The 19383-nt window shown below is 34.7% G+C and overlaps 3 protein-coding genes across 11 annotated transcripts in view; 2 read left to right on the top strand and 1 right to left on the bottom strand.

Annotated features, from left to right (window-relative positions):
• LOC110829816 (synaptic vesicle glycoprotein 2B) overlaps window positions 1-4615 on the top strand; it is a 38727-nt gene extending 34112 nt beyond the window's left edge. For all 6 annotated transcript variants that reach the window (XM_022063941.2, XM_022063939.2, XM_022063937.2 and 3 more), the window contains 3 exons: window positions 721-880; window positions 1752-1879; window positions 2666-4615. In XM_022063941.2, the coding sequence (XP_021919633.1) occupies window positions 721-880; window positions 1752-1879; window positions 2666-2721 (344 nt within the window). In that variant the 3' untranslated portion in view covers window positions 2722-4615. The remainder of the gene's footprint in view (window positions 1-720; window positions 881-1751; window positions 1880-2665) is intronic.
• Window positions 4616-5706: 1091 nt separating this feature from the next.
• RpL17 (ribosomal protein L17) lies at window positions 5707-7720 on the bottom strand. Its single transcript, XM_022063949.2, has 5 exons — window positions 7589-7720; window positions 7293-7380; window positions 6892-7026; window positions 6492-6687; window positions 5707-5924 (listed from the first exon to the last, which is right to left on the bottom strand). Exons 2-5 carry the CDS (start codon window positions 7371-7373, stop codon window positions 5779-5781), a joined length of 558 nt encoding a protein of 185 aa, XP_021919641.1. The 5' UTR covers window positions 7374-7380; window positions 7589-7720; the 3' UTR covers window positions 5707-5778.
• A 1443-nt stretch (window positions 7721-9163) lies between these two features.
• Window positions 9164-18835, top strand: Dsor1 (mitogen-activated protein kinase kinase 1). 4 transcript variants are annotated; one of them, XM_022063942.2, is made up of 8 exons: window positions 9164-9523; window positions 11902-12181; window positions 12787-12899; window positions 13521-13632; window positions 14887-15063; window positions 16016-16202; window positions 16903-17084; window positions 17554-18835. In XM_022063942.2, the coding sequence occupies exons 1-8, from the start codon at window positions 9411-9413 to the stop codon at window positions 17665-17667; spliced, it is 1278 nt and encodes a 425-aa protein (XP_021919634.1). In that variant the 5' UTR covers window positions 9164-9410; the 3' UTR covers window positions 17668-18835. The 4 variants fall into 4 exon arrangements, with proteins under 4 accessions (XP_021919634.1, XP_021919635.1, XP_087201077.1 ...); XM_022063943.2 differs by having other exon boundaries at window positions 9165-9523; window positions 11950-12181; XM_087344951.1 differs by lacking the exon at window positions 9164-9523 and adding an exon at window positions 11255-11486 and having other exon boundaries at window positions 11950-12181.
• Window positions 18836-19383: the final 548 nt, after the last annotated feature.

Raw genomic sequence — 19383 nt, 5'->3', positions numbered from 1 at the left:
ATGATAAACTTGATTTTCTGTTCCTAACAATGCTAGGTGATATATATAAAATTAATTTACCCATTACATAATTTCCCTCCTCCAAAGAATCCATTAAAGACTGAGTACCTGTGTAACATTTAATAACATGCTAATTTTTATGGAGTTGTTAACTCCCCATATGATCTCTGAATTGGACTACCATTCTTGTTGGCTGTCCATGACTGTTCATTGAATGTATTCACAGTTACCCTCCATATTTGGATTTGGAGCCTGTTTCCTTCACCTACAGCCTGAGCACTTATCATATGGTGACAAGGACTAACATAAAGGGCATTGTCTCCACAGTACCTATTTCAAAATATTTTATTCTGTTCTGAAGTGTATTCACATTTACTGTACACATAAAACAATAAATTAATTCCATATTAATGTTTATTGTAGCTGTTACATTTTATTAGAGACCATTTGCTTGATAACATTTTATTTGATTTTAGTTTCCAATGGGAAGTATTTTTATTATTTCATAGGATACATAAAGTTACAGCATCATGCTGGAGTAACATGAAAAAAACAATTAAGAAGCATTATTTTTAGGTATTATTCTCATTTATTTTTCAGAAGCCTAATTTACGGAAAGGCTGTTAAGGGATCTCATAGCAGAAATATATGCCATTGAATTAATTGCTCATGTTAATAATGACTGAATACATCTCACATGTTAATCCTTTCTTGTTTCAGTCTTTAGCACATTTTCTTCTGGTCTTTGTGCCATTGGTATGTACTTTGTCACCAATAAAAAACAAAATCTTATAGTATCAGCTGTGTTCAGTAGTGTCATCAGCTGTGGTAATGCAGCCCTTGACTGCCTCATTACAGAAATATTTCCAACAAATTTAAGGTAAGACTGCTTTATCTTTATATAGTAATTTAATAGTCATTATACAAGGGCCTATCAAAAAGTTCTGAGACTAAAGTATTTATTCAAGCTCCATGAATAGTGAAGAGAAATGGATGAGATGTCATCTAGATGGAAGAGTTCCAGATAACAGTATCACACAAATATTATGCAGGTTCAATCAAATGTCAAGATCATATCATTGGAAATTTTGTATCATGAAGGCTTAGTTCACTTTAAGTACATTCTGTAAATCTGACACACTGTTGAAGGGCTGTAGCATGTTTACATGGTTTGGTTAGAAGAAAATACTGAGAAATGTGGGAACTTGGCACCTGGCGAAACTTTGTCACAAACCCTCTAGTTAAATATCTTGTAAAACAAAACATTCTTGTGATACCACATTTTCCACTCTCCTGATTTTGCCCCTTGCGATTTATTTATCTTCGTAAACTGAAAACTGTATGTAAAGGAACATAATCTGAAAACAAGGAGGATTTCATTAGAAACATGATGAGAAAATGTGGAATCATAGGTTTTTGTCCAGAAGTGGCAAGTTTCTGGAATTGGGTTATTAAGTTCAAGGTTATGACTTTGAACAGAATTTAATGTGGTGAGCTGCTGGATCAATCTCAGAACTCCTTGATAGAGCTTAATAATTTAAATTAAGGATTACATGAACCACTCTTTTCTTTTAAATAGAAAAAACAAAAACTATTCTATTTCCTTTCACTGCCTCCCTCAAGTGCAAGTTGATACTAATTTGTATGAAATTTATATAAATATAATATAATATAAATATAATATAATACTCTCATTAAAATGTTAATGTAATGTTTAAATTGATAAAAATGTTTAAATATGCTGTTCCCAGAGCAACTGGTGTAGCAATATCCATGGTTGCTGCCAGACTTGGAGGTATCATTGGCAATATTGTGATAGCTACTCTGTTAGATATGTATTGTCCTGCACCAACATTTATAGTAGCTGGACTTCTTATAGGTAAGAATCATTTTATATATCACATGTGGAGCTAAAGAGATATATTTTACTATTTTTCGTAATTTTCTTTCTTATAAGTCTACAGAATTTTTTCCTTAATAATTTTAATGAATAATAAATCTTCATTATTAAATTGAATTGAAGAAATTGTGAATTGTGAAATATTCTCAAATTCTGGCCTTCTTATATCAGATATGTAATTTAGTCGTCGAGATAATGCAATTTCACATTCTCCACACTTTATTCCACATGTATAAAAATTGCTGTGGTTACTAATCAAATGGTTTAGTTGATATTGCAACTTCTGTATTGATTCAACTGGCAAAGGAAAATTGTCCCTCTTAGGGTTGTATTTATGTACAAACTAATGACTGACTTCAGGTGTTAAGTAAGGCAAGGAACATTAAAGTCAACAGTCTACCAATTCTTAGAAATGGGTTAACACATTTCTCATTAAAAATCTATTACTTTATTGTCCATTCAATAATATAAACTATTATCATGCCAGAGGTATCTCATTTGTCAAACTTTAATCTTATCATCTTTGTGTCATGTCTAAGACATGACACAGTATAGTTTTATATGTGTCACACTAGTGCTCTGCTATACCATTAACCCAGTAGTTGAAGTTCTGGTAGCACCTCCAGTGTGTGGGGGTTTAAAATGCCTTCTTCTGTATAATAAAGGTTAATTCTTATTCCATCACTTCCTCTTGTAAGACTTCTTGTATAAAACGTCAGTATATAAATGCAAAGACAGAATCATGTAACACCCTTTTTTTTTCAGGGGGAGGATTACTTTGTTTAATGTTACCAAACACAACCCGTGAACCACTTTCTTGACATCTGCTTAAAAAACATCATCATATACTGAAACCAAGCAGCAGGAACTGCCCACAATCCTGTCAAAATGGACTGACCTTGAAGCCAAAACGTTGACGATAAAATCAGCGGTTTCATGGAATGTTCAAGTAGGAGAGCAACCATGTAGAAGAAGCTTTATTAGACATCACATAATTCATTCCAGATACATTCTGTAAAAACATGATGTAGCATTATATTTTAAGAAAGGACACTTGTTCAATATTTTTGGTATTAACATGAACAAGCTGGTTATCTTGTATACTGATGAGTGCATTGCAATGTTTGTTAGTACAGAGTGAATGTGATAGTTGTTGCCTTATAAGAACATTCCTTGGGTTTGATTGCTTGAAGACTAGAATCTGTGATAAGTAAACTATTGGTGAGGTTCCTTTTAACTGTAATACCAATGTTATGTTTAATGCCACAGCTATGGACAGGAGGTTGGAAAAGATTTTAAATTACAGCATTTACTGTATTCACAGTATGCTAACTGAGAAAAACATATCATGACTGTAGATCACAATTTCAACTAGTTTGGTTATGGGGCTTTGTACAAGCCACATCAAAGGCAGCAAAAAAACAAATTTTGAGCCTCAGATCAAAACATAATGGCACATGATAGAACTTGTCAGTCTTTCTGCCAGACATCTTGACATCCATTGAAGACATGTATCTTTTAACAGTTACTGTAACTGTTCTGTATTAGTAATTGGCATACCAAATTTATTCATCATAGGTACAAATTTGGTAACACATTCCTATTTACCCTATCAAAGTTCATACTATTGCTTATATTCATAAGGCATATAATCTCTTGATGAATTCTGAATCTGTTCAGAATTTAACTGTAACGTAAACTTGCTAATGAGATTATTTGGACAGGATATCTGCAGAAACAATTTCATGTGGCAACATACCAAGGGATGTGTTAAGATATTTTAATTAGGTAAACGTAGATTTAATACAATGTGTCAAATTATTGGGGGAGGGGGACTGAGCAATCACCTCCTCTGTAGACTAAGTGTTTTGGAGGGTTTCTCCTGAAAACTGTTTTATTTTTGTTGGGTTGATTCCAGTTATAACAAATTGGTTACATAGGAATAACTTAATAATGATTTTAAAATATATTAAACTGATTGAACATTTAAAAATTGTGATTTCCATACATACTTTGCTTGCATTTATTTATTTATTCATGCTGAAAGTTTTGGTATGCGAGTTAGACTTCAGGTGAGACATCTCTTCAGGATACCCAAGACTTTCACTGAATATTAAGCTACAGTATTACTTGTTGTCAAAGCTTGTGATATTTTAACATCTTGGATGACATCAAAACAGGTGTAATTTTATGATACTAAAAGTAACACTTATGACATTAAATTGATGCCTTATATCCTTGGGAAATATGTGCAGGCAATAGACAAACAACTCTGACATCTTTTTCCAAGCAGTCTTAAACTCAGTCATTTAATATGGCTGCCAGGTCTTTAGGACAAAGAAGGTTATACATAACAATTTTCCCACGTCTTTCCTAAGTGTAGTATAGCCACAGATAACTCTTACTCTCAGTATGAGACATAAGACTGAGGATTTCTAGGATCTGAGGGATGTCAGTATAATTCTAGAATTCTTCTTAAAAAAGACCTATATACAATTAAAATGATGTTACATTTTGAAATTTATAGAAAACTTGTCAAAATACAGTCATACAGCTACATATTAATTCATATAATAATAAAGTTACAGTAGATTAAACAATTATAACAAATTGTGTATCACTTATGAATATTAATAAGGCCAAACGATGCATGTATAAACAACTCCAGCTTATATTATCTTTTGGGTCTTTGTTAAATAAATTATTGCCCAAGTACTGTCTCTCTGCACTGAACTCTCTCCTTATTTAATCATTCACAATTAGTTGCATCTACTGTAAAAAACAACCACCAAAATATCTGTTCTACATTAATGAACATTTAATTTTTAAACAAATTATCTTAATATTGGAGAGAGCTGATACAGCTTACATATCAATTAGCCTAAAAAATAACTTACAATGGTGTGTTACAGAATGTGCTCTACTTTAGTTGTACTTTGTATTTATATTTTTACTGACTTTGAAGAATAATCAACAGCATACATACTTCTACTTTCTGATAATCAAAATACACAATTAAATCTGACATGCTGCTGTGGAAATAGAAAGACCCAGAAGAACATCTTTACTGCCATGAGAACCCCAATCTCATGAAACAAAACAATTTATTTCATCATTCTGAAATAAGGATGAACACAAGATTTTTTTTTTTAAAACTTGAGGTAAAGAATGATACATTCTTCAATTCATAAGAACTATACAAAGATTCCCATAATATTAGCCCTGTAGGATTTATTTATTTAGTATGGTAGTACACTCTTCTTTCATGTGTTTGAGCCACACTGCTTGTTCAATAATTGTCATGTCTTGACGACTATAACCATGTTTTCACCTCCTGGAAAATGTCTGAAACTTGTCACCAAAACATTACATCAGGAACTGGCCCATATGAGCAAAATATTCATCTTGGCACTGAACCTGTTTGTCTCTTTCCTTTTAAACCCTTATATAATCAAATTTTGACCTCCCTTCTATAAACAAAATGTATGGTAGGTTTGCCATGGTACTGGAAGAGAAAGTAGGTTTTGCTATCCACAATATTATAGGTGCTGCTGCAGACACCTGTTTCCAACAGCATCAGAATTAAAATGAAACTTACCTATGGATAGGAGTAATACAGACACAGAGGAAGCAGGGACTGGCTGGTGGTGGGGCTTAGTTTGGGACTTCTTAATGTCGTAACTCACAGTATAACTAATTAAATATTTACTGAATGATTTCACTGCCCTGCCAGGAACCTGTGATTATGAACTGTGAGAAACATGAGAATATGAAGATACATTTAATGTTCCAACAATAAAGACAAATAATTTTTATATAGCTTTTATTGACATTTATTTGAAATTTCAGCACTCCAACAAGTTTCCAGATTTTTATCTCTAATCCCTCATCATCTTTTCCTTCTGGCGAGCCAGCTTCTTCTTTGACACTTTCTTCTTAGTTGGCTCCTCCTCTGTGGCTTTTGCAACCACTTCTTCCTTTTCAGTCAAAACTACTTCAATGTGACATGGGGAGCTCATGTATGCTGTAAACAACATTTTTATTAGTCCTCTAATTAAAAAAATTTAAATCTGGAACAACAACAAAATTGCTGAAAGAGGAAAGGTCTGTACATTATTCAACCGCATTAAAAAGGTTTTACTGCACTTTATATTCACCATTATCTGAACTGTTGAATAAATATAGGTTAACATTAAATTTCGCTATGTTACTTCTAACAGGAGAACTGGTATTCATTCAAGTTATTCCACTTAATTCTCAAAGCACCAACCACCTTCGTTACAGATAAACAGTGCAATTTCTAACCCTCTGATTATATTTAAGAAAACCACAAAGAAATCTCTCAGTAGCTAGTTTCCAGGCTGAGCTTGACTTGGGAATTCCCATATATGAAGGAAGAATGTCAAATATTTGGTCAGGATATTCTGTATTTGGGCTCTTTTTGGTATTGTCAGTGAACTTTGACATGGTTTTTATCATCAGTTGCATGCAGACTATGTAAATATTACATTAACTCCCCTTCAACTATGCCACAACCACTTCCTTGCACATCTTTTCCAATCCATTATTGATTTTAGACATGAGTACATACGATTGATTCTTCCATGGGCTCTGTAAGTCCTCCTTCTGAGACACGGTGCCCGATTCACTTGAATATGATCAATAACCAGGCGATCAACATCTAAACCCTTGTAGTCTGCATTTGATTCTGCATTCTTTAGCAGCTGCAGCAAGAATTCTGCAGATTTCTTTGGCCATCGACCTTGTGTTGTTTTCCACTGCTTGGCCTGTGAAAGGAAAATACAATATTAACCTCTCATACATGTTTTACTAATCTTTCTCTCATTTTATTTTCTTCAGCACATTCAATCATGTTGACAATACACACTTTACCCATGTTACTGCAGGTGGAGGGAAAACAAAAGGTGAAAGTAAAATTTTAAAAATTATACATGTCTATCATACTTAGTGTGTCAGAAAAATGTACTTACCTGAGCACAGCGTCCAACACCACCATTGAATCGTCGAAATGGAACACACTCTTTATGATCAATAACATTCTTCAAATACCGTACTGCACGCCTCAAAGCCATTCTCCTCAGGGTCATTGCTGTTTCCCTGGTATTCTAACAAAAAGCATAAGCATGAAACGATTTTGTTCTGAATATAAGCAGGTTCCTCGAAAACATCGGTAACTACCCACAGGCTTACAGTATCATAATCCAAAAAGACAATCTAAACTGTAACTGCCATAAAAGTCTCAAGAAGCATTGAATGATCAATGTTACGCTTCAGTACAACAAATTTACAATTAGTGTATCATTTCGCCAAAATACTTTGGTACTTTTGGCATCTTTTTTACTTTCACAAATACGTAATCAATTAGCCTCACCTTGAAATGTACCCGGAGATTTGATCCACGGGCCTTACACGATTTAGTAGCATTATCTGGTTCATGAGAATACCGTCCCATGTTTATTCTACACAAAATAAAAACACATGTTAGAAATGGTACAAAGAATATGGTGAAGGCTACCAAACATGTGTCATTTCACATTACGGAAACAAATACCTAGAAAATACAGAAATATAAATTATTTAAATTGCAACAACTGTAACACAAGAAGACATAACAAATCTTTAAATGCCGATGGAATACGATTTATTCATAAACGCACAAACTATTACCTTCTTACAGCAGAATAACAACCGGAAAGGACATTAGTAGTTGGTATCACTGATTACCTGGGTAGTTCATACAAATTACCAACATGACTTTCACTATGCATCTCAGCACAACAAGAACCAATCTGGGAGTGCGTTCACTACGTTGAGATGCGTTGAACATGTAAAAATTTAGTTGCTACATGGTGGCTACGTTCCAGTTGTTTTGGAATTGGAGTATGTTTTGTGGTAGTATCGGAAAGCAATGAAAAAGAAACAGGACCGTTTTATTCAGCGACGTACCTGTCAAAATTCTTGCGCCTTGCCGATGATAGATTGTACATTGTATTAATTTTTTTCAACCTTTGTATGGAAAAGTATCATACAGTAAGATTCATGTATGTGTATTAAACTGTAACAAATGCAACAAGAATGTATTTAAGTTGCTAGGGTACATATTATTTTCCATATTACTCCCGGGAAAGGCACCTGCATTATTCATTGCATAGGAAATAGGATGGGCCACAGAGCTGGTCTGGACACAGGTTAGAAAAAAAATTTACTTCTGCTGGGGATTGAACCCAGTCATCCAGTCTGTAGATGGACATCACTAACTGCAAAGCCACAGCTCATAAATGAGACAGTAATTGAAATTAATTGTTTTATCATTCTATTTCTTAATTGTCCATCGTGTAACCTGGAGATTATGGAGTTTGACGTCAGTATACCGCATTATTTATTAAAAAGCTTTTAGGTGGTCTGCTCGCATTTTCTTGCATGATACTGCAAACAGGTCCGAGCTTTCTCAGAGTTAATGACTCTCACTGCTTCTTGCAGCACATTATGCAATTATGGCTGAAGGTCAAAAACTGAAAAGTTTCCAGATATTAAATATTATATATTGAAATAATTGAAAACATCGTTTTCTATAGGTCCAAATATACATTTTAAGACTAACTATAGAGTTGAATACAAGTATGTGAGACCAAAACGTGTTTTTCATTGACAATTTTTAAACCTCAACTGACCTTACTCCATATGAATATGGGTACTTTATGGTTCAGTACATTTCTGTAAGGGGATTGTGGAATGATATGGATGAAATGGTTATTATAATTATGCCATTTCGAAGGAACTCATGGTGCTATGATACCTTCAACTGATGGATAAAAGTTTTGTGAAAATTGAAGATTTCTGTCTTTTGGGTTGTTATGCCATATAGTATGGTAGATGTTTACCAACGTTTCATAGGTCATACTTCTGAAACGTTGGTAAACAATTGCCATACTACACGGCGCAACAACCCAGAAGACAGAAATCTTCATACTCACCACTGTGAAAACCTCAAATAATACATATATAAAAATTATTATACAGATACTCATTTTTACCTTAAATATGGATCAAGTTCCTCTGAGACGTAACAACTTACGATATCACGGTTTCAAAATTGTTCATGGTATATAAGCAGTCTTAGTGACGGGGGGGGGGGGGGGGGGGGAGTAGTTAACTTTCTTACCGACGGGGCTACTGTTACGTCACTGGTTGTGTTTACTTGTGAATCACTCGCAGGGCGCAGCAAAATACTAATGGCTCTACGTTGCCCATCAATACCATTGGAGTTACACAGCTGGGCAAATCTGTTTGGGGCTGTGGTCATTCCATGAAGGAAGAAAACATATTGTTCTGTTTTGTGGTAATGAATGGTCGATGTAGTAATTTTAATGAGTCGTCTCACACGTTCACATATTATTAAGCGGACGTTGTCGTGAATCGAAGTGTTTATAGTTTTTAAACTGATTTTGGCGAGGAAAAATAACTGCCGGCGCAGTACTTCGAACTTAACATGTCCAAAAACAAGTTAAATTTAACTTTGCCACCCGGCTCGATAGAACCTGCCCCACCAATTACTTCTGCCGTTCCAGTACCTGTCCATGTGGAAGCTCCAGTGGTGCCAGAGTAAGTCAAAATATTATTAATTGAGAATGAGGTTTTACAGTGTAGCGTAGTTTGGTTAAAGAGTTCTCACATTACTTAAACACAGGGAACGTCCTAATTATGTATGGTTTCTAAACAAATTTATCAAAAGCCCTATAAAGTACCTGAGTTTAGTTTTATAGTGTTACTTAATACTGCTGCTTCAGATTGCCTATGAAGTAATTTTTGATTGACACACACTGTGCTCTCAGTTTTGCCATGACAATAGAACCTCATATTTTATTTCATATACCGTCCATCAGTGTAAACTGTGCTTGTTGCTTGAATAGGTGTGTAACTTGTTTTGGTGCCTGTTAAGTTGCATTAGTTGTGAGAAGTTAAAATTTAAACAGTTTACATGCTAAAAGGAAAGCTGTCAAAGAACAACCATTATATCATTTGCAGATGACCAAGTAGTATTTGTACAGCACATATAATATATATAATGTTTGAACATGAAGCAGACACAATGTTGGTCAGTGAACAGATGCAGTACCACATTGATGTGTTCCTACTAACTTATACATTTGTGTTAATTTGCACTTAAGTTATGTGCCAGCAGTAATGGATTCTAGTCGTTCACTCCAGAGGGGATGTTGAGTCATGTAGTCTGGTACATGTTGACTGACATTACAGAGGAGCTTAAACCTTATTCACACAAGTCAAGATGCTTGAATGCAAGTCACTTGAGAACAATTTGAAAGGACTTGATCAATGTGAACTGTGTTTCAAGTTTGGTGAAAGGACTGTTTCAAGTAAAGTAGGAACCATACTGGTATTTTTGAGAAGGAGGCTGAAAGGCTATAAATTATATTGTTAACAGAATTTCTTGTTGTGAACATTTACAAAATGACTGATAAGTAGAGTTGTGATGATTTTTAAAGTCACGAAAAGTATAAGATGTTAGGGAACATTGAAACTGATAAGTAGACTATCACTACATAAATGCAAGAGTTCAATGGAATGAAAACAATTTCTTGAGAAGCTAATCACTGAAGAATTAACTGCAGATTATATTAGAAGAAAATAAGATAATGAAAACAATGTGCAGCCAGGAAGTGAACAATGTTAGGAAGCTGAAGAAATGTGGTGCAGGAACCAATGTTATGCTAATGTTGTACAAGCCAGTTAGTCTGGTTTGACATTCTCAGGTGATTTTTATAGAATTCACTGTCTTCTGTGGCCAGCTCCTATGTGAGTGTAGGGAATCTACACCCATGTGATTCCTTTTACTAATCATTTCCAAACACTAGCAGATCTTTTTTTTTCTAGAAATGGTGATATTTCACTCAGAGGACACCAGGACATGTTACCTCTGGTGACATTTTATTTTGTACTGTCATCCAGTGAACTTGCCTACTTGTGAACATAAGCTTTAATTCATGATTCTGGTATTCTAGCTGCTTGCATTCAAACAACTTGACTAATGTACTGCCTCATGAACATTGTCCCATGGGATTATCGAGTTTACTGTGGAAATGGAAACCGATGGCCATCTTTCCTTCCTTGAGATCAGCATGTACTATACACCTGATGTCTCACTGGGCCATGGAGACTACCATAAACCCATCCATACCTCTGTCTTAATACCAGCTCCTATCACAACCCTTGTAAGAAACATGCTGTGCTTTCCATGTTGGTGCACAGATCCAGAACACTCTGTTACCGAGAAAGCCTGTTTGATGAGCTGGAGGTTTCTAGGGGCCAATTTTAGGGAGAAAGGTTGTAGCAACTGGAAGATTCAATGGGCTTTTAGTTGACCGAAGAGAATCACCCTGGCCCTGAAGAAACCCATCTCGGTTGCCCTTGTGCCATTTATCAGCGTGACCTTCAGTTGCATAAGCAGAATGCTGTCCATGTAAAAATGAAGTTTGCGGGGCTCCACCAAGGAAGATTTCCAGTTTCTTTTGGCGTATGAAGAACAACTTGGAACATCAGACTCCGGGTATGTACAAGCATATCCTGTGAATGTGATTAAGTCTACACTGGGCAGACTGACCATTCCATTGAGATCATGGTCAAGGAGCATCACGGGCACATCTATCTGGAGCATTCAGGCGAATCAGCCGTAGCCAAACACAGCACAAGCATGCACCTTATCTAGCCTGCTCCTGTATCTAACCTAACTTTTCCACATGCTGCTTACTCATTACTCATCATTACTGATAAGAGGCTGTAAGCACCTCTGAAACATTGATCAACGTGTATCATACTACACTATGCAGCATCCCAGAAGACAGTCATCTTCTTACTCATACTCTTACTGCAGCATAACATTTTAGTGTAATTGCTACTGTGTGTTTATAATATTTTTAGTCAAGATTGCATTTTCACAGATTTAATTTCTTTGATATTTCTAGAATCATCTGTAGGCCCAAAACATTATACAGGAAGCACTTCTGTTTTAGGCGAGGTACTTTAGTGGGGAAGACAAGTATTGAGGCTCTTCAAGAGCGACTGGAAGAACTTCAGATGGATGATACACAGCGCAAACGTATGGAATTCTTCCTATGCCAAAAAGAAAAGATTGGAGAACTAAGTGATGATGATTTCGAAAAACTTGGAGAGCTTGGTGCTGGCAATGGTGGTGTGGTAATGAAAGTTCGACATCGCTCTAGTGACCTTATTATGGCCAGAAAGGTAACAGTTTTAAACAGATACTTGCTGCATTTTTCTTTTTTGTTCATGAATAGCATGTGCATATGCAATTTATTCATAAAGAAATTGATAAGAAGTTATGAAATCTGCACATAGTATAACAATTCTGGTACATTTGCCTTTAGTCTGTGTGAATGGTGTCACTGACTTAAGAGTTGGGGGTTCCCCACATGTTTATGTGCGTGGCTGGATGATGCCATTATCATTGTGGTTATCCCTACATGATTGTGTGAGTGCTTATTGTTGTCAAATTGTGTTTGAAATTGGAATTTGCAAAAAATAAAATAAAGGTTGTCTCAACCAGGGCACCTGTCAGCTGAAGATGGAAGTGGAACCAACTTCTGAAACATTGTGGTATTTTAAAACAACAAGATGATTTAACTCCAGAAGAAAGAAATTTGAATTTGCTCAAATGACATGTCTGTGACAGTACAGTTTATAAGGTTTTATGAAACATAAATAAATTGGCATCTCTGCCTTCCATATTTATGCAGGCCACAGCTGTACAAATTAATAGGGCAAGACTTTCTTTAATACTGAATTGAAAATAAATTTTTATAGGTTTTTGTTTTGTATTTATATTACAGTTAATCCATTTAGAAGTAAAGCCTGCCATTAAGAAGCAGATAATTCGAGAGCTGAAAGTTCTACATGATTGTAATTTTGCACATATTGTAGGGTTTTATGGAGCATTTTACAGGTAAGGAGTGTTATATTTGTTACTAACCTTCCAATTTGTACTTGTAGAATAGATTAGAACAATATTATAACCAAGTGTGAATATTGTCATATAAAATTTTAACTCGCATTATTAATGTCTTTTAAAATAGACATAAGTGTTGATTAAATTTTAATCTCATTTGCTTTGCTGTTATTGTGATTCAGCAAAGCCCAGTTCCATGTAGTGGTCCCAGAATTAAATCCATTTTTACATCTTAAGAGAAGCCTTTCTTTCATCATAGCTATCATAATTTTATTTAGTTCATATAACAATGACAATAAAAAAGTATAGATTTGTTTTTCTGGGTTATGATGCCTTGTGCAGTCTTGTAGATGGTTATTGATGTATCGGAGCAACTTACAACTTCTGTTCTCATAACCTAGAAGACTGTAATCCAAATTGTCAACAGGCAGGAAGATCAGCAAATAAAAATGGGTCTACAGTAAAATTTAAAAGCAGTAAAATCGGGAATTTTTTTATTGTTACATTGATTTTATTGTGTTGGTATTTAAAAACATTAATGCCTCAATGTCACCATTTAGAATGTTGTACTGTATATTGACTATCCTGGTGGTGAAGAATAGTTGTATTTCTTTTTAGTGATGGTGAAATAAGTATCTGTATGGAATATATGGATGGTGGATCATTGGATCTCATCTTGAAGAAGGCTGGACGAATTCCAGAATCCATATTAGGAACTATTACTTCGGCTGTGAGTATACGGAGTTGTTATTTTCTGATTGGTCATGATTTCAGTATAATTATGTATATTTTATAAATTTTGTACATAATGTGAAACTCCTTACACTGGAGCTCTGTTAAGGTTTCCAGAGTCTGAGCAATTTAAACTTCTTATGAGGTAAAATACCTTCAAAGATAAGTTCAGATAAATATTCAAAATATGTCTTCATAGTTATGTGCTTTAAAATACCAATGAAATCATTAATGAAAGGAGAAGTATTGAATTATAATTTTGAGTACATTGATTTTATGTTATTCCTCTCTGCAGCTTCTGTTTGCTGACTTTTTATTCTAAATAATGCTGATATGCTTGACTGACTGATATTGTAATACAGTAATAAATTTCAGAACATGTGGTAACACTGTGCCAACAAAATAAACAGGGTGAGTTCACATATTATTTGGATCTTGTCAGGGTTACCCATGGAGCCCACATTGAACACTTTTGGTTTGAGAAAAAATCTTTGTAGTTTCTGTTTCCAAAATATATAATGTTGGTTTTGCATCTCATTCGTTTTACTCATAATAAATTTCTGTTTTCATTTGTAATGATCCCATGTTTTACCACATCCAACAGAATGGATATTTCCCATGTTTGAAGTTTTTATTTATTTGTTTTCCTTCTAGTCAAATGACTGCACTTTTGTGCAAGTCAGTTATAATTGCCACACTTGTTTTTCCACTGTATACTGATGTAAAATTTCTCACATTTCAAATTAATGATTTATATAATACATCCTGCATAATTTTTAATTTCAGATTTCAGTGCCAATGACTATTTTTTCTGTTTTGTTGTTAATACCATATAAAGGAGTTAATTTTTGTATTTTAAATAAACATTTTTATGTTTGTTTATGGGTTATAATGCCATATGGACTCAGAGAAACATAGTCTCTCCATCAGCCATATAGATGGAAGCAGTATGTTTCTCTAAAACATAAGTGTTTACCTATGAGTTTACGTAGTGTTACAACTCAGAAGAACTACATTGACATTTTTACTGCTGTGAGAACCTCAGATTTCACTCTTTCAGATGTTGTGGTAATTAGGTTTTGTAGGCTATTATTTGTATTGTACTGTGTGAGGCAGACATGGTTCTAGTCCTCAGAAGTCCCACTGCTGTTTTGCTGGTCTTCATATCTGATGAAGTTGAGAACCATTATGTTATGCTGTAGTTTTTGATGAAAATTATTCTCTTCTATTTGTGCTTTCTCTCTTTAAACAGGTTCTGAAAGGCTTAAGTTATCTGAGAGATAAACATGCCATTATACATCGTGATGTCAAACCAAGTAACATTCTTGTTAATAGTGGTGGAGAAATAAAAATATGTGATTTTGGAGTGTCTGGTCAACTTATAGACTCTATGGCAAACTCTTTTGTTGGAACACGCAGTTATATGTCGGTAAGAGTTTTGTAGTAGACCCTATCCTTTTGTTGGAATTCATACATTAAGTCTTGTTTTGATATTGTGCATTGGTTTGCACATAACTCTTAAAATGTGCTTTTGTAACCTATACATATCCTTCAAATAGAAACAGATGACAGGGAAGTGAAGAAAGAGACAGTTATAGTAATGCGAGGTGTAGAACTGTGGTGTTGTCTCTGCTGGTCTTAGCTGTTGTGTAGTATACTCAGTATACTTACAAGAATTGTACATATTAAAAGTTTTCTCTTCAGTGTCATGTGCCAGAATGACTGTAAAATCACAAATGAAGTAAGCATTATGAAAATGTGTGCTTTGAAGGAAATAATAGTGAATATTTTGTGTAACAGGGGCCAATGTTTTGGCATCCTGAGTTTTGTTGCACAGCAACTTTACTGTATTTTGTAATTCTCTCCTTGCCACTGAACTGTTTGAGCCAGCTGATTTTGTTAGGCCTGCTATGATCTGATCTGGCTCATGCTTCTCTTGATGTAATTTTTGTATGTATTTATGTAGAAATAATTTTCTTCTTATTCTATGATGCCTTCATTTTACAACAAATCTGAAACCTGGAGGAAAATTAGTGAAGATAAGACCATTTTTAGACCTTTGCAGCACTTCCATTGACAGTGAAGGATCTTTCAGTTGATGAATGAGTGGTTTTGTGGGTGATTGGTTCCAAGGCACTGTATCATAGCTAAGAGGCGATAATGGTGTGTTATGTCTCACATAATACTCTAAAATGTACATCAGCTATTGGTGTGTCATGGCAGTGAATTTTGTTGAGAGGGGCAAATCTTCTATTTCAAAGTTTTCTTGTATGTACATTTAAAACGATATGTACTTTTGTTTCTTTAATAATAAATAGTTTGTCTAGTACACTATCATTCATTTTTAAAAGTTGGCACTGACTGTTGTTATTATTTTCTAGCCAGAAAGATTGCAAGGAACACACTATTCAGTACAGAGTGATATTTGGTCACTTGGGCTGTCTTTGGTTGAGATGGCTATAGGAATGTATCCCATTCCTCCTCCTGATGCTAAAACACTGGCTGCCATATTTGGTCAAAGGATGGAATCAGACAACCACATTCATATTCCACCCTCCCCAGTTAATAGTAAGTACCAACTTACAACCATATTTTAGCACACATTGGAACTTTGGTGTCCACACGAAACACTGTTGTGAAGAACCACAAGGATATCGAAAGAATTTATGCCCAGTGCAACAGTGCTCCTAAGGTTTGTGAAGTCCAGAGTGTTGACGGGGTGTTGGACCAACAGTTGACTAGGTCAGAAAAGAAAGTTGCAGAAGTTAAAACATCATATAGGGATGGAATGTAACGACTGGAAGCAGTCAGAAAGTACATTTGCCAATTTCATACAGAGGTCAGTATTATTGTTGTGCATTGACATTTCATATTTTAGCTGTTTTCTATAATTTTTGCTATGAAAGAAGATGGGCATGATTTTTGAGTGCCATATGAAGGTAATGTGACCTAACGGTGTAATTAAGTAAACCACTAGCAAATAAAATATTTTTATACCCGCACTGTGTGTGTGTGTTTGCATTAATACATTTGGGATCAAAGAGTGCCACAGAAGATTTTGAAACAGTTGTTAGATAATGAATTTTTAGTTACTGCTAGATAGAGCCATACTTGTACCTAACTTATTAATTCAATTTTTTTCATCATTTGTGTTCTAAGAATATGTCTTGCTAGTGTGCGATCTCTGGAATTCTATGAAATTTTCTCTTTCCATGTTTGATTGTATAAGTAATAAGTAACAAAGATATAATACAAATCCCTTCCACAGGTAACTATCTTCAGGGTTCCAATGGCCCAAGGCCCATGGCAATTTTTGAATTGCTGGATTATATAGTGAATGAACCACCACCTAAACTTCCAGCTGGTATCTTTACAACAAGTTTCAAGGACTTTATTGACAGTTGCTTGAAGAAAAATCCTGCTGAGAGGCCAGACCTGAATACACTCATGGTAAGATTATCTGCTTAATTTAGGTTGTAGGTGGAAGGATGTTTAGCAGTGATTGTCATTTTGTGATGCCTACAGTCATATAATCAGGATCTAATTTTGAATGAAAGACATTTAACGCCACACAATGAACTGATCTGTGTTGTGTTCCTGAGATTTTTGTATAGCTTCCTATCTGGAACAGTGGCATTGGCTAAGATCAGAAATTATTTTATCTCCATACTTATATGAGAAAAGAAATGGAATCAGTGTTGTTTGTGTTGAAGAACAAATTTGCCTAGCCACTGGACTATACTAGTGAAATACGCTTCCAAAATGTTGTATATGGGAAGTTTTGCATAGAGAAAGAATGGTTTCATGAATTGTTTTTGGTTATTTGTAATTTATGAAATTATAGGTTTTCTCACGTGTAATAGTGTGACAGAATTTCCAACTTGCTAGAGATAAATTTGTTTTTTTATTGTGATTTCAGAATCATGAATGGGTAAAGAAAGCAGAGTTAGAGGATGTAGATATTGCTGGCTGGGTATGTAAAACCATGGACTTGTTGCCCACAACACCAACTAGGGTAGCACCCAACTTCTGAGAAACACAGTGTTATGGCAGAAGAGCCAATAACACTTCTTCTTCAAGTCATATTCTGCTTTGCAGCAATTGTCTTGTGCATTGTTGTGATGTTATGGTGCTTGCAATAGTAAGCAGTGAGTTGATTAACATTTTTCCATCATCTTTCTGCAGAGATGTGAATATTATTGAAATATATCAATCATTGTGTATGTGTATATACGTATATATCATAATATCAGCCAAGAATATTTAAGAAGCTCTCAACACATTTAATGGAAGTGTTGTGTTCTAATTATTGCCTTCTGTATGCAAAGAATTCATAGTGGACTACTATTGATTAGAATCAATGGTTGGTAGGAATTTTAATATTAAATTATTTGTAATATGTATATTTTGTTGGTGTAGTATGCTGTAACATGATGAAACATGCCATACAGAAAATGAAGCAGGTTATGCTGTGGTTTTAATAATGCATTTTATGGAAGAGTGGACATTTTGGTTTGATAAATTTACGGGTGAATCGCGGGTTTAGGACATGAGAAGTGTGTAGCATTGCAAAGTAGATAGATCAGAATTCTTCCACATCTTGTTAATGTAGGTTTTCATTATTGCCATTATAACACATATATTTGTGTGTGTGCATGCATGCATGTGTGCTATAAACTTGCTGTACAGATTTACCATATATATACATATACACTTTTGATAGGTACCATGCTAGTCGTTTTAAAGGTGAACCTACTATTCTGTAACCTATTAGTCTCTTGGCATGACATATCTGCCCTGTTATGTCATGTTGACATGTCATACAAGCAGTTGTGTTGTGTTTGATCACTTTGTTACATATAGTTTTCGTATAATACTGTTATGTATGTTGAGGTCATTGCTGTAATGATCATAGACCACTTGTGTATCACAGAAGCCTGATGACAGAGTTGGACATTAAACAATTCCAGGGTATATCAGTATTACAGCTAAAGAAGAAAATCACAATTTACAACATTTATGAGCATATGTACCGAAGAGCAGAGTTCCTCTGGAATATATTTATCCAAATACTGTGTGCACTTTCTTCACAAAAATGTTACATTAAAACTGCTGGAAACATCTATTAGGATTTGTACAGTGTATCTGCCATAATTGCAGAACCAAGATACTATGTCAATAAAAGATTTAATGTAGTGTGAGCATCATTTTCATTTTGCAAGGTGACAACTGCATAGATGAAGTATTGTGAATGGAGAATATTATGTTTGAATGCTTGGTGTATATATATATTGTATACTATAACTTACCAGTAAATTTACAATAAATTTACATTTTCTTTTTTAAGGTTTTAAAGTATGAAGTACATATCTTGTATGGGGGTATGTGATATTTGTTCAAGTACCATATTATATTTATGCTCCATTTGTTGTGATATCATTCTGACATCAGTTTAGCCTAAATGTAGAATCTGTATTTTCCATTTGCTCCTCAAATTCCTTAACTCACATAACCCAAACACATTTTGCAGTTCAAATCTCCCTGATTTAGTGTACACCCCTCTTAACATTCACTGCCACCTTAACTAAGTGCTATACTGACCCCAGGCAGATGTGTGAGATATAATACATCAGATAGTAACTGTTTTATTATACGGGCTGTCCAAAAAAGATGTTTACACACAGGGATTACATATGTCAGCATAGTGTATTTTAACAAAGGGACCACTCAGCTCCATACAATGCGAAGG

The sequence above is a fragment of the Zootermopsis nevadensis genome, unplaced genomic scaffold (assembly GCF_977971745.1).
Source record: "Zootermopsis nevadensis isolate Lab colony 2312 unplaced genomic scaffold, Znev_1.0 Znev_ptg000008l, whole genome shotgun sequence".
Classification (NCBI taxonomy): Eukaryota; Metazoa; Arthropoda; class Insecta; order Blattodea; family Termopsidae; genus Zootermopsis; species Zootermopsis nevadensis.
This window is presented reverse-complemented; position numbering and strand designations above follow the sequence as displayed.